This window comes from Coffea arabica, chromosome 2c, assembly GCF_036785885.1.
Source record: "Coffea arabica cultivar ET-39 chromosome 2c, Coffea Arabica ET-39 HiFi, whole genome shotgun sequence".
NCBI classification, from domain to species: domain Eukaryota; kingdom Viridiplantae; phylum Streptophyta; class Magnoliopsida; order Gentianales; family Rubiaceae; genus Coffea; species Coffea arabica.
The window spans coordinates 21,028,317-21,041,968 of NC_092312.1; the positions used below are offsets into that span (position 1 = coordinate 21,028,317).

A 13,652-nucleotide genomic window follows, 5' to 3' on the forward strand; every position below is an offset into this window, starting at 1 on the left:
ATTCACTTATGGAGTAGGTTTTTAAGTGCACAAAGTATACATCAACCAAACCATATTTCACTCCATCCCTAGCCAAATCCTGAGCAACATCTTCACATAACACATACACTAACCCATCCTCCATGTTCTTCCCGGGTATCAAGTAATAGTATATTACAGTAAACTCAGGATAACCCAGTTTTTCTGCAACCCTATCAAGTGTACATATAGACCATCTGTCAGGATTGCAACAGTCAACAATTTTTACACTACCCCCGCGATATTCCTTGTTCGGCAACTCAGTGAATTCACCTCCATAGTGGACCCTAATGGAAAATCGATTCATACCATCTGCCAACCATTTAGGAGACAGTTAACAACAAAAAAATTGTTTTGGGACCGACAGCCCATCTATGTAAAGCGACAACACAGCACAATACAAGGGACCACATGTACTTACAACAATTTAATACATAAAATTGACCACCAGCAACCCTAATCAATATAATAATGCTTCTTAACTGCACAAATCATGCTTATTTCAACTGTATTTAAACTATTCACATAGTATCTGACATCATTCCATAAATTTTACAGTTTAGGGTTTAGAAAAACATACCGTAATTTGGGATCCATTGAATGTCTTCTTCGTCCATCACTCTGGTATGCCTGTTTCTTCTTCGCTTTAGTCACTAACACTCATTTCCATCAACATCAGTCCACTGCTGGGTAGTGGGTAGTGATAATTAAGTTTTTTTGTTTGGGTTGAGAGAAATCAGAGATGGAACGGTGAGTTAGTACCAAAATGGAGATTTTTTTTTGGGCAGTATTCGTCCTTTACATTTTGGTTTTAGTCAACAGATAAGTGGTTTGGCATTTTTACCCTTGAAAAGTTGGCCACGTGGTGTGCACGTGAGATATTCCGGGCAAAAATCAGTCGGAAAAGTGAAAAGGGACTCAAATTGATCCTTTTTTATTTGATAAGGACTAAAATTGATCATTTTCGATCTGAGGGACGAAATTTTCACATTTACAATATGTGAGGGACTATTTGTGCAGTTCACCCAAAAAAAAAATGTGAGGGACCATTACTCCTCAACCTCCTTCAACTCTTCCAAACCCTAAATCTAAGCTTTATCACTAATGGCAGAAGTATGAAAAATTTGCTCGGTTAGTAGTTTGAAAGGAAGGAAAAAATGCTTGTGTAGTTTTGATCCTCCCACGTCTTCTGGTGTTAATTAATTAGAGTTAAATAGAGGGATTTCCTCTTCATACGTGGAAAGGAAGAATTTGGAGGAAAAGAATTGCAACATCTAACTCTAAGATATAAAAACAAGAACCCAGAAACCAAGATGCAGAACTCTCAGACTCCAACCTTTTTTCTTCCAAAAAAACGGATAAAACAAAGAAAGGAGACCCCCAATTAACTCTTGCCGCTAGCATCCTCCTATAGCTTATCATCCAATATCCAACAATAGCTTCTGAAGATCTCCCAAAGGCCACCAAATATTCAACATCATTAAAAAAAAAAAAAAAAAAAAAACTTTCTCAATGTCTCTATAGTTTCGTATGCTTTTAACTCTTTCCCCACCCTTGGCAGAACATCCAGTCCACCATTTCTATTATTATGCATTATTGGACAAGGTGAAAATCTATCCATGAAGAGCACTCAATTTTGAAATAGAAAATAACCATTAAAAAGTAGTACTTCTCACTCGAAGTCTTCAGCATAAATTGTACCAATGAAAGTGTCTTAATGCCCCCAATTTCAGATCTGGAGATAAGAATCATCCTTGACATAAGACGAAATAGCAGGAAAAAATTAATTAAAAGAGTTAAAAGGAAAATCAAGATCTGGAGAGGGATGTTTCTTGGATTCACTTCATCCCACTTCAATCTCCTATCCTTCTATTCTCCTCGGGTTCAAACTCATGTTTTCTTCCCTCGACCCTCTCTTCATTCCTTCCTAGATCCGAATGGTCCAGAGACAAATACACAACTATTGCTTGAAAGTTTTTTGAGCGTGCATTTGATTTCTTTAGTCAAACTCCTTTTATTTTCATTTAATTAAGAGTCCAAGTTGATCTGAACTTTTGAAGACTTTTTGAATATTATTATGTGCAAAGTGTGATGCGCCTATTTTCTGTTTAAGGGATCTACAATTTAGGCGGTGGACCAAGTTCATGCAGGTATTTGCCTGTATTTTTTTGGCCAATATTGAAGTGGTTTGTCCATTTTTACCCTTTAAAAGTTAGGCACGTGATGTGCGCGTGACACATTCCGGCCAAAAATTGCTCGGAAAAGTGCAAAAGGACTAAAAATGGATCCTTTTTTATTTTGTTGGAGACCAAAATTGATCATTTTCATTCTAAGGGACTAAATTTTCACATTTGCAATACGTGAGGGACGGCTAATCCAATTCTCCCTATTCCAATATAAGACAACTGAAAATAGATACACACAGCCCAAATGGTACAAGTATGCAGTTCCCTTTTCATATTGGAGGCAAAAAAAAAATTTCATAAAATTCGGGGCCACCAATGTTGGAAGAATTATTTCTGGACCTTATGAAAACGAAATATAATGATGAGTGGTTTTTGTAGCAGTACTATTTTTCTGCTCTATTTGCCAAATAGGTTGGTGGGGTGAGGTCTCATCCTTCAATATCATTTCATGCCCTGCATTACTAGAATCAGAACAAAACAAAGCATTAGAGAGAGAGGGGGTCAATTATTCAGCAGTGATCTGATGAATGTAGAATTAATTATTCGATTTGCTGAGAATTAAATCTCTCGGTTAGAGGACGTGGCATTATTATAATCCAGGAAAGAAAGACAGAGAGAATCACTTGGACTGGCTTCTATAAGCACGTGTAAATGGCAGTGAGTTATTGGATTTTATTTTTGCCCTTTTTGGAGAATTGACGACCTTTACATAAAAACAGCGTATAAGAAATTTACAATGTGACGGTCAACTTTTTCCTCTTATTTCATCTACAATTCTAATTTCTAAGAAGATTGGGGCAAGTTTGACGAAAAAAAATAGAAACTTTATTTACCCTATCGAGAATCTAAGATGATTAGCCACATAATCAAGAGCTTGATTACATTGGCAAAGGATAACATTTTTACGTTTCTGCAAATATATTTTTTAATCATTTTTTTTATTTCACATGTATCAATCTTTTACAGTATATCATTTTAAAAAAACTTTTTTTTTTTTTAAAAAAAAGCAATTCAAACGAGACCGATCAAAATACGCAACTACTAGAGCTTTCCGTGGACAACATCTTCTGCTCTCTCTCTGGGATGTCCACAGCAAGTTTTGAATCGGTGCAGACTTCAATTCAATGTCTACGTCATTCTGGAGTCCAGCAAAATCCAAGCCTTCTTTGATAGCTTTCGGGTGACGCGGGGGGTTAAGGATTCAAAAAAAAAGCTCTAATTTCGAATTAATAGTGGGTTTGTCGTTGGATCATATTTAGAGCAGACTGGAGCCCATCATCACTCATCCAATGCTGCTGGGCCCAGATCGATTACTGCAAATCCAGTAATCTATTATTGTCTTGCTCCTTATCTTCTCTCTCTCTCTCTCTCTTTCTCCAAGCCAATGCTTCTTTGTCTTTTTTGATAAGCTCAGTTTTGTTGGCTTTTTTCTTTTTTTTTTTCGTTTTATAATTCTCTTTAATATTTCACCATCTCAAGCCCTACCCAATTAAAATAACAAAATCTAAAATATTGTGTGGCCAATGTGTATGTGCAATCGGGATTTTATACAGACTACATTTGTCCTTGTTTTGCTTCTTGTGTTCATGAGTCATGACAAAAAAATCGTACTCCTTAGTTGAAATCCTCATTTTAATACCAAAAAAAAAAAAAAAGGTTTTTGGCGTAAAATTCCGAATAAAGTATTTTTTTTTATCTGCAGTTCTATAATTGATACTACTTGTCTTTATCATATTTTTGTACTTTACGAAGACTTTGAGCAATCTTGGACTAAACCATTCTCACGCAATTCTATTATCTTTTTCTACCATGAAATGGAAAGTCAAACTTTTCGTTTCTTTTTTGTGATTGGACCCAAAATCCTAGTAAAAAAAAAAGTTATTATGGGCACATTGTAACACTTTTCGTAATAGGAATAAACTCATTGATAGGAATTTTGTCTTAATCATTTTTCGCAAAGCTACACCTAACACTTGGTCGTAAAATAAATTACTAAACATTTTTCGTGCCCATAGCTTATGTGGTGGATTCATTTTTTTTTAAAAAAAATTTAAATGTGGCGGATTTAATTGAACAATTTGGAGCATCACATTACTTAAATGTTATTTATCATATATGGTTGGAGATATGAACGAGTCTAATCAAACAAAATATCTTCGAGTTTGATTATTTATTTTGACAAACTTAAAATTATGTTTAAGTTCAACATATTTATTCATCGAATCTAATTCAAACAAAGTTTTTATCAAGTAGAATTCAAGTCAAATTTGAATAGTTTAAATTTTACATAAAAATTTCAAAATCTCCTCTAATCAAGCCAAACTCCTTCTATCTATATCTAGTCAAAGTTTAAAACTTTACCACGCAAGGATGTTCGTTCATGTTTGGGTTTGATCAGCAAGAATCCAAACTCTTATCAAGTCGAGCAAGAATTCAAACACAAAAGCACTCCTATCAAATCGAGCAAGAATCCAAACACGAAAGCACTCTTATCTTCTGAATAGCTTGGTTCGAATTTTGCCATCTAATATACAAGTGTCAATTTTGGTCCCTCTCAATAGGATGATATGAGTGTGAACCGAATTTCCCGTGTCATGAAAGAAAGGAAGGAAGGTAGGATTGGATACCCAATGACGGATGCATCGTACTTATCCTGCCTATAATTGTTTGTTTTTCCATGTCATCATCGTACTAATAAAATCAAGAATTAGAGAAATGATCCGATCTCGTGACACGTCGACTATGGAATCGGTGGGAATCACGGGCTGCCCGAGTTTCATTTCACTTCACCATGAGACAAAGGGGCGAAATCTGTGGTGTCAGGTGTGTGTGTGTGTGTGTGTGTGTGTGTGCAATGAGTATAATTTACAGCCCATTGGCATCCTTTCAAAAAGAGGGAAAATTATAACACCCCACATTCCCATTTCCCTCGTCATCCCATGTTCTTGTCAATCACTACAATCTAAAAACTCATATCTTTTTTTTTTTTTTTTTGTACATATTGTACATATCATTCGTTATTACTGCGTAGGTGGTAAAGTTATAATATTCTGGGCGGCCTTTGTTTTTGTCGATATCAAAATTATTATTATATTCTGAGGGAATATCAAAAAAAAAAAAAAAATTAATTTCAAGAAAATGTCAACAGAAGAAGGTGTGGTTATGGTGGTGGAGGATAGCATTAGCTGTGGTTCAGCACCAGGGTCTGCCCCTGGTTCCCCAAAGAATAGGGTCAAGTTTCTGTGCAGCCATGGTGGCAAAATCCTTCCCAGGCCAGCAGATGGTCACCTCAAATATGTTGGGGGTGAGACCCGCGTCATCTCTGTCTCTCGAGATATCAAATTCTCAGGTTGATAAAAAAACTTTTTTTTATTCATATCTTCCCACATTCGTTGTCTCATATGTCATGAGGATGAATTGACAGCCTTTAGCAGTATAATAAGCTTCACTAAATGAATGAAAATTTTCATTCTGCCTTTTGATTTTCTTTTCTTGATAAAAATTGACTCTTTCTGCTTGGGATGATATTTGGCGTTTCAAATACAGCAATTGAATTGTTTGGCAGTTGAACCATGCAAAATATATTGGACTAAAATTCTCATCATCATTAATAAACGTCCCTCCCAGGGTTGAAACTAATAAATCCAAAAGATGAGATGTGAATCTTGGCCTCTCAAGTGCTCTGGAACCTATTATTGATGTATTTGCGTTTTTCCTTTCTTGTTTAATGTGATGCCGACCGACTGAATAGAACTTATGAAGAAGCTCACATACCTGATCGAAGAAGAGATGGTGCTCAAATATCAGTTGGTCCAGGAGGATCTTGATGCCCTGGTTTCGGTGAAGACTGATGAGGACCTGAAGCACATGTTCAGCGAACATGACCGGTATGAAAGTGCAGGGTCCCCGAGGCTTCGAGCCTTCCTCTTCCCGGCAAACCCTGTTGTGGTGGAGAATTACATGGACGCTATTGCGGTCGAGCAGCGATACATTGATGCGATCAATGGCATTGTTCGCGCCCCGCCCTCATCAGGCACTAAGCTGCATCACCCAACTCTCACTGTACATCCTGCCCCTGGGCCTTCCTTAGGCATATCTTCTGCCTGCTCTTCCCCAAGATCACCTGAGAGCTGCAACACCGATGGAAATGCCCATGAACCCATGCTCCAGAGCAGCTATCACAGCACCCGAATGCACATGCACAGGGTCCAGAGCTCACCTACTGTCTGCAACCTTACTACTGGTCTTCAGCAGCAGAACAGTGCTTCCGGTCTTCAGCTGTATCCTCAGAATTACTACCAAACCATCAGGCAAGGCTTTCACCAGGGCTATCAATATCCTAGCAAACCACCTGCCGATGGCCATAAATGTGCGGGACCGGAAAGGCTGATCTCGGTTAGATCTGTTGGTCGGGCGGAAGGCACAAGATACCAGGTGGATCACGGTCCCCTCTACTACCAATCGGCCCCCAGGCACACCAGAGGCGGTGGGTGCTGCTCCAAATGCCTGCATTATGATGAGTATGGTGCTGCTTTGGAGAAAAGAATGGAAAGAGGAAGTAGTCTCTCTCCCAGCCCAATTCCCCTCAGTCCTCGCCAGGGCCACATGTTCGTCAAACCATGGGATGCTGCAGTAGGGGGTGAGAGCTGATCAATTGACTCCACAGTGGACCTGGTATTACCAGCTTTGGAGTTCAAGAAACTGCTAGTCTCCCACCCACTCTGCACTCACAATCTGGGTTTCAATCTCACCACTCTGCTGCAAAAACTCATCGCCAGTCGTACATTGATTTATTATTATTTTTAAAAAAAAAAAAAAAGAAAAAAAAGAAAACCCCCAATCTTGTATGTAACTAATTATACATCAGTCCTTTTATCTGGAACTTGTACACGGCTTTCTTCTCCGAATCAGAAGGCAAGTATCTCTGTTTACTCGAAGCAGCTGCACCGGCACATAGCTAAAGTAAACAGACAGCTTTGGTACGTAATCCCCCTGAAGTTTCTCATGTTAAGTGTAATTTTACAATGCCGCTCTTCATACGATGAGGGCTAAACGCCACCATATCAGCTTTGAATGAATCAAACAGAGAGCGGACAATGCAGGTGCAATTCCACTTGAACACAGGCCAGTCGTTGACATTTTTCTACAGGAGGACCATTGCCACTTGAAAGCCGTAAGCTCCGCCCAATCATAAGCAATTATATGTTATTCGTGAGAATGATATTTATCCCTGAGTTTAAAATTTAACTTTGACAGAGAGCCTTGGTTGGGAAATGGAGGAAGCCATGCTGCCATGAAAAATTCCAGACGCCCAAAGAAAAATCAATAGTAAATTTACCCACAATTAAAGGAAATGGTACGAGTGCAACACATATGCCAATTATAGGCACTAGGTTTGTTTTCAAACACAAAAAGGCCATTTGAAGATACTATCAAAATTGTCAGCTTTCCTGCTACCTAAAATTCCCAACGTTTCACTACATAGAAGTGGAGACATTCTCAACCTCAGCGTAACAGAAAAAAATTCGTTGCACAGCATTAAACCCTTTTAAGAACTGCGCACAAATACATTTAAACCATCAGCGCCAACTTTTCTCTGTATTTCACTGTCAAAAATACCATTACTGAATACATTTGTTACCTCTATATTAAATCCTAATAAGATATCCTTCTCAAGCCCCCTGACACGAACAAGTTTCCGCAAACGCTAGGACCGTTTCCACAAATTCACGCCTTATACACATTCCAAGGCTTGTAAAGGTTGGAGAGAGGGGCTGGGAGACCATAAAGTGAAAATGAGCTCAGGATCAATGTTCCTTTTTTAAGGCTCACTTGCTGTCAGTAAAATCAGCATCAATGACGTCTCCATCATTACCCTTTCCTGAAGGCCCAGGTTCAGTGCCTGGTGCTGCACCAGCATCAGGTGACTCGCCAGGCTTGCCATAGACTGAACTACCAAGTTTCATTACTTCCTGGTTAAGTGCAGCCATAGCATCTTTGATGGCCTGGGTTGAGTCACCTGAGATTGCATCCTTGAGTTCCCCAACTTTCGCCTCAACCTGCTCTTTTACTGCTGCAGGAACCTTGTCACCAAATTCCTTCAGCTGCTTCTCAGTCTGGTATACAATAGAATCTGCCTGGTTCTTTGTGTCTATGGCATCCCTCTTCTCCTTGTCCTCCCTGGAAAACTTTTCAGCTTCTTTAACCATTCTCTCCACCTGTATTATGTTCACGCAGGACGTAACAAATTCTCAGCTTAAGGTGCAACAAGTAGATTAGATTTTACAAAAAAGAAAAGGCTGCTTTTCTATTGCATGCCTCAGCTATCGAATACATGCAGATTTACAGTCTTAACAAATTCTCAGCTACATGAGATGACTTGTGCATTCAGGAGCCATACCTCATCACTGGGCAACGTGCTGGCACCTGTGATGGTGATATCTTGCTTCTTCCCACTGCCTTTATCAACTGCAGCGACAGAAAGAATTCCATTTGCATCAATGTCAAATTTAACTTCAATTTGAGGAACTCCTCGTGGGGCAGGTGGTATCCCATCCAGACGGAAGCTGCCTAATGATTTGTTGTCCCTTACAAACTCTCTTTCACCTTGAAGGACATTGATTTCAACACTAGTCTGGCCATCAGCAGCTGTTGAGAAAACCTCTGATTTTGATGTGGGAAGGGTTGTATTTCTTGGAATGATTTTTGTCATCACACCACCAAGAGTTTCTAACCCCAGAGACAAAGGCGTTACATCCAGAAGTACAATATCACTGACATCTCCAGCCAAAACACCAGCCTAGTATAAACAAATTAAGTATGTCTCAGGCAAACGAGTGGCAAAGACAAATTAAAAAAGATAAACATAATTGAAATCAAGCTCTGGCTTTGACACAGAGTAAGTTTACTAGGTTGCGTCATATTTAGAAGGGCAAATTGAAGAGAAAAAGGAACTGTTACATCTCTAAGTAGCAGTAAATCACACCTGCACAGCAGCTCCAAGAGCAACAACTTCATCAGGATTGACTGTCACGTTAGGATCCTTTCCAGTCAGTTTCTTGACAACCTCCTGAACAGCAGGAATACGTGTTGACCCACCAACAAGGATCACCTCATCTATATCACTAAAAGAAAGCTTTGCATCGCTCAGGGAATTCTGAACTGGTCGTTTTAGCCTGATAAAGAGAGGAATAGGATAATTTCAGGTATGCCAGCTGTTAAGAAAAGCAGAAGGTGACTTGGTTATAGAATAATGATATATAGAAGAAGCCTCAACGACCTTTTCATACCTATCAAGCAAATCTGAGCAAAGCTCCTCAAATTTTGCACGAGCAAGAGTGGTTTCTATGTGTTTGGGACCATCTGCCGTGGCTGTAATGAAAGGCAAACTGCCACAAAAAAGAAATGTACTTGCTATGATATAATACCAAAATATTTAAGAGGATATAGAGGGCATCAGAAAATATTGGTACCTGATGTTTGTTTGTGTTAAAGATGACAGTTCCATCTTAGCCTTTTCAGCTGTTTCAGTTAAACGCTGAAGAGCTTGTTTGTCCTTCAGAAGATCTATCCCTTCATCCTTCTTAAAATTATCAGCAAGCCAATCCACAATTCTCTGCACAACATAATTTATTAAATGATGATTCCCCAGCAGCAAATACAACTAAAGATATTAGTCGAAAGTAAGATAACATTTTCTTTTATGTGGGATTTGGATGAACATAGAAAACTCATCAAACAGTTTTAAATCAACAGAGAGAGAGAGAGAGAGGATACCAACCTTGTCAAAATCATCACCACCAAGATGAGTATCTCCAGAAGTTGAAAGAACCTCAAATACTCCATCACCAACTTCAAGAACTACAACCAAAGCAATGGCAAAAGGAGTTATAGAAAGTTGCATTTTGGAGAAGAAGACAATCTGTTTAGACATTTATACAGAGTACATGAGCTGAGGATGAGAGATAATACAAATAGCCACTTGGAAGGAAATAAAGTCACAGAAGCAGCAAAAGTGGGCAAATTCTTAATAAAAATGAAAGCTTTTACCAAGAATATAGCCACTCCACATGATATCAAGAGACAGTGTATAACCAATCACAACAACAGACACTTGGTACCTGAAACATCAAATGTGCCACCTCCTAGGTCAAAAACTAGAATAGTTTCGTTGTTCTTCTTTTCAAAACCGTAAGCCAAAGAGGCAGCGGTAGGTTCATTTATAATTCGAAGAACCTCCAAGCCAGCAATTCGACCAGCATCTTTTGTTGCTGTTCTCTGAGAATCATTAAAGTATGCTGGAACTGTAACCACAGCTTTAGTAACCTTGTCATTCAAAAACTTTGAGGCATCATCAACAAGCTTTCTCAAAACCTAAATCAGGAAATATAGAAAATCAGCAATAGACCAGAATCAGTAAAGCAATAAAAGACAAAAACTCAAAGGCACAGTATTGTTGTAATTCAAATCCTCCAAAATAGTCTTTTGACTAGAACAAACTACAGAATTCAAGCTTTTCTTGCCACCTCAGCTTGCATTTGAAATGCTCAACTTCGGAATATCCACTTCTTCATTCACCAATTGAGCACATACATTCCACCCTCATCTCAGAACAAAGCTCGTCAAATCATTCAGCTACTACAGCTTCTATATGTCAGCTGAACTATAGCTGACTTTATCATGTCCCCTTACCTAAAATCACCTCATTTGCACAATCAAATTCATAGACACACACCCACAAACCCCAAAGATAAAGTAATAATCCTGCATACAACAACAGCAATAACAATAAAATTAACATTCCCCTCCCCCCCACCCCTACTTCAAAAGTGGCCTTCATTTAAGAATCCAACAATAGTTCACCCTACGATACACATGCTCTAAACAAAATTCACCGCACTCTTATCGTTATCCTCAAAACCTGAAAGCATCCAAAGCATTTAAGAGTCCAATATGAGAACTGAACCACATATCAGTTCAACTGTATTCAATAGTTTAAGCAACCCAGGGTTTAACAACGTACACATATCAATGTGTACCTGAGCAGAAATTTCTTCAGCAGCAAACATTTTGCCGATAGCAGGGCAGTCGAGCTTGACATTTCCATTCTCATCCCTCACCACAACGTACGAAACTTGCTTAGACTCCTCGTCCACCTCCGACATTTTCCTTCCGATAAACCTCTTGACCGAGAAGAAAGTATTCTCGGGATTCACGACAGCCTGGCGCTTAGCAATTTGACCAACAAGCCGATCCCCATTCTTAGCATAGGCCACCACGGACGGCGTCGTCCGCTGCCCTTCGGCATTCGTCACAATAGTCGGCTTACCCCCCTCCATCGCCGCCACCGCCGAGTTGGTCGTCCCGAGGTCAATCCCCACCACTTTCTCCGCCACCACCCGCAGCGGGGCGGTGTTGTACCTCCGGCTGCTGCTATTCCTGGCATACTTGAGTTTGAGTCCAAAATCCGACCTGTTTCTGAAGTTTATGGATTGACCGTAGAAGAGGGTTTTAGAGGGTTTGTTTGGGGTTTGGTTCGCTGATGAGAAACGAGCAGAAGAACCACCGAGAGCGTGAATTTGAGCAGTTGAGGAGGCCATTACTTCTGCCAAAGTTCTCAACTTTTTTCAAACCCTAACCCTAGAAAGTGGTGCGAGCGGGACGCGCGGGGGGAAGAGGGTGCGGGGCTGGGGAAGGAGAAGGAAAATGGAGAGATAACGGAGCCTTTGAGGAGAAGAAGAAGATAAGGGGTTTACAAGGGGTTGAGGGACTTTTTCCCTTTTTCTTTTCTTTTTACTTTGTTGAGAGGAGGGTTCGGTAGGAGACAGATGGAAGATTCTGGAATTCTCTTTTCCTTTTTTTTTTTTTTTTGGGGAGGATTTAGTAATTTTTGGTGAGACTGACATCTGGAAAAAGAGTTGATTTTGATTGGACGGTTTGTTCAATTGTTTGGGCCTATCCACCAATTTTTATTTTTATTTTTTGTCTCTATTCTATACTACCTCCTATACTAGTTTATTTTAAGAGGGAGAGTCCAACCGAGTCTATTGGAAAATTGATTGAGATTGAATCATTATTGAATCAGATGAGTGTATTATGTACCGATATGGATTTAAGTTAGTTAAAATGGCAAATCACATATAGTGATAAGTGGTAGAGACAAGATCGACCAATTGGTCCCATCAATATACAAGGATTATTCTAAATTCATACAGGTGTGTTACACCAATCTGATCTGATTGTGGTTCAGTACCCATCAAATTTTCTCGACTCAGTTGGACCACCCCCTAGAGTAGTAGGCGTAGATTAGTATAAGTTAGATGTGTCGTTACCATAAAAAAAAGTTCTTATGATTGCCACTTTTCTTGATGTATTAAAATTTGTGCTTAATTGTATAGTAAAAAATTAAAGGAAAAATAATTTAAAATATCTCTTACATTTTGTCAAATAAATTTATTCATTCCTCATTTTTAAAAGGGATAATTTCAAAAACCTCCCCTGAGGTTTCTGACATTTACACTAGCCTCCCCTATGGTTTGAACAATTACACTGACCTCCCCTGAGGTTACTAATCCTTTACAAATTTAGTCCAAATGATTGAAATATTGTTTTAGATAGTGAAATTAGAATTTTGTACCTGATTTGTCCTTTGTGCTACATGTCCAATGAATGACAAAGTATTACAAATTAATTAATAATTAATAAATTTTAAGGAGCGTAGTTTATAGACAAATACGTATTACTTATTTAAAGTACCAACTATTTACGAGTATTTTACTTTCAAACATTTACTTTATTACAAATATTTATTCTCAAATACAGATTTGTATTTACTCTCAAATTTTTAATTTTTGTTAAATACAAAACCTACCAGTTTTTCTTCCATAGAAATATTAGTATAACACTTTTTCAATTTTAGTTATAAATATTTATGTATTTAACATAAATTAAATGATTCAAGATAAAATACTCATAAAGAGCTAATACTTTACTTATGTAATGGATGAAAATCATAAAAAATTAATACTTTATCGGCCATTTCTTTTTTTAAAAAATATTTAATTTATATTAAATAGATAACTTACTGATTTTCTTTTTGCGAGAATATTACTGTAACACTTTTTAATTTTTAATTACAAACGTTAATATATTTATCATAAATTAAATATTTGAAAATAAAATATCTGTAAAGAGTCGGTACTTTAAATAGGTTATGTGTATTTGCTTATAAACTATACGAGGATAAAGTAAGGAGTATAGTTTATTGATTTAAGTTAAGGAGTGTAATTTATTGATTTAAGTAAGGAGTGTAGTTTATAGGCAAATACATATAACTTATTTAAAGTACCCGCTCTTTACAGATATTTTATTTTCAAATATTTAATTTATGATAAATATATTAACGTTTGTAATTAAAAATTAAAAAGTGTTACAGTAATTATTCTCGCA

At 38.0% G+C, this 13,652-nt stretch overlaps 2 protein-coding genes across 3 annotated transcripts; one reads left to right on the forward strand and one right to left on the reverse strand.

Annotated features, from left to right (window-relative positions):
• The first annotated feature begins 5,025 nt into the window (after positions 1–5,025).
• On the forward strand, positions 5,026–7,191 carry LOC140035205 (uncharacterized). Its single transcript, XM_072075198.1, has 2 exons — positions 5,026–5,553; positions 5,956–7,191. The coding sequence occupies exons 1-2, from the start codon at positions 5,343–5,345 to the stop codon at positions 6,852–6,854; spliced, it is 1,110 nt and encodes a 369-aa protein (XP_071931299.1). The 5' UTR covers positions 5,026–5,342; the 3' UTR covers positions 6,855–7,191.
• Positions 7,192–7,750: 559 nt separating this feature from the next.
• LOC140035204 (stromal 70 kDa heat shock-related protein, chloroplastic-like) lies at positions 7,751–11,946 on the reverse strand. Of its 2 annotated transcripts, none has more exons than XM_072075195.1 (8): positions 11,243–11,946; positions 10,325–10,577; positions 9,985–10,064; positions 9,677–9,819; positions 9,494–9,592; positions 9,190–9,379; positions 8,605–9,003; positions 7,751–8,422 (listed from the first exon to the last, which is right to left on the reverse strand). In XM_072075195.1, the coding sequence occupies exons 1-8, from the start codon at positions 11,801–11,803 to the stop codon at positions 8,033–8,035; spliced, it is 2,115 nt and encodes a 704-aa protein (XP_071931296.1). In that variant the 5' UTR covers positions 11,804–11,946; the 3' UTR covers positions 7,751–8,032. The 2 variants fall into 2 exon arrangements, with proteins under 2 accessions (XP_071931296.1, XP_071931297.1); XM_072075196.1 differs by having other exon boundaries at positions 11,227–11,350.
• Between the last annotated feature and the right edge of the window lie 1,706 nt (positions 11,947–13,652).

Excerpts from the sequence above, each read along its gene's own strand:
- LOC140035205 (XM_072075198.1), top strand. The coding sequence starts at position 5,343 with ATGTCAACAGAAGAAGGTGTGGTTATGGTGGTGGAGGATAGCATTAGC. Across the intron at positions 5,554-5,955 it reads TCGAGATATCAAATTCTCAG|AACTTATGAAGAAGCTCACA; the intron begins GTTGATAAAAAA and ends CCGACTGAATAG.
- LOC140035204 (XM_072075195.1), bottom strand. The coding sequence starts at position 11,803 with ATGGCCTCCTCAACTGCTCAAATTCACGCTCTCGGTGGTTCTTCTGCT. Across the intron at positions 9,820-9,984 it reads GTGGTGATGATTTTGACAAG|AGAATTGTGGATTGGCTTGC; the intron begins GTTGGTATCCTC and ends TATGTTGTGCAG. Across the intron at positions 9,380-9,493 it reads TGCTCAGATTTGCTTGATAG|GCTAAAACGACCAGTTCAGA; the intron begins GTATGAAAAGGT and ends TCTCTTTATCAG.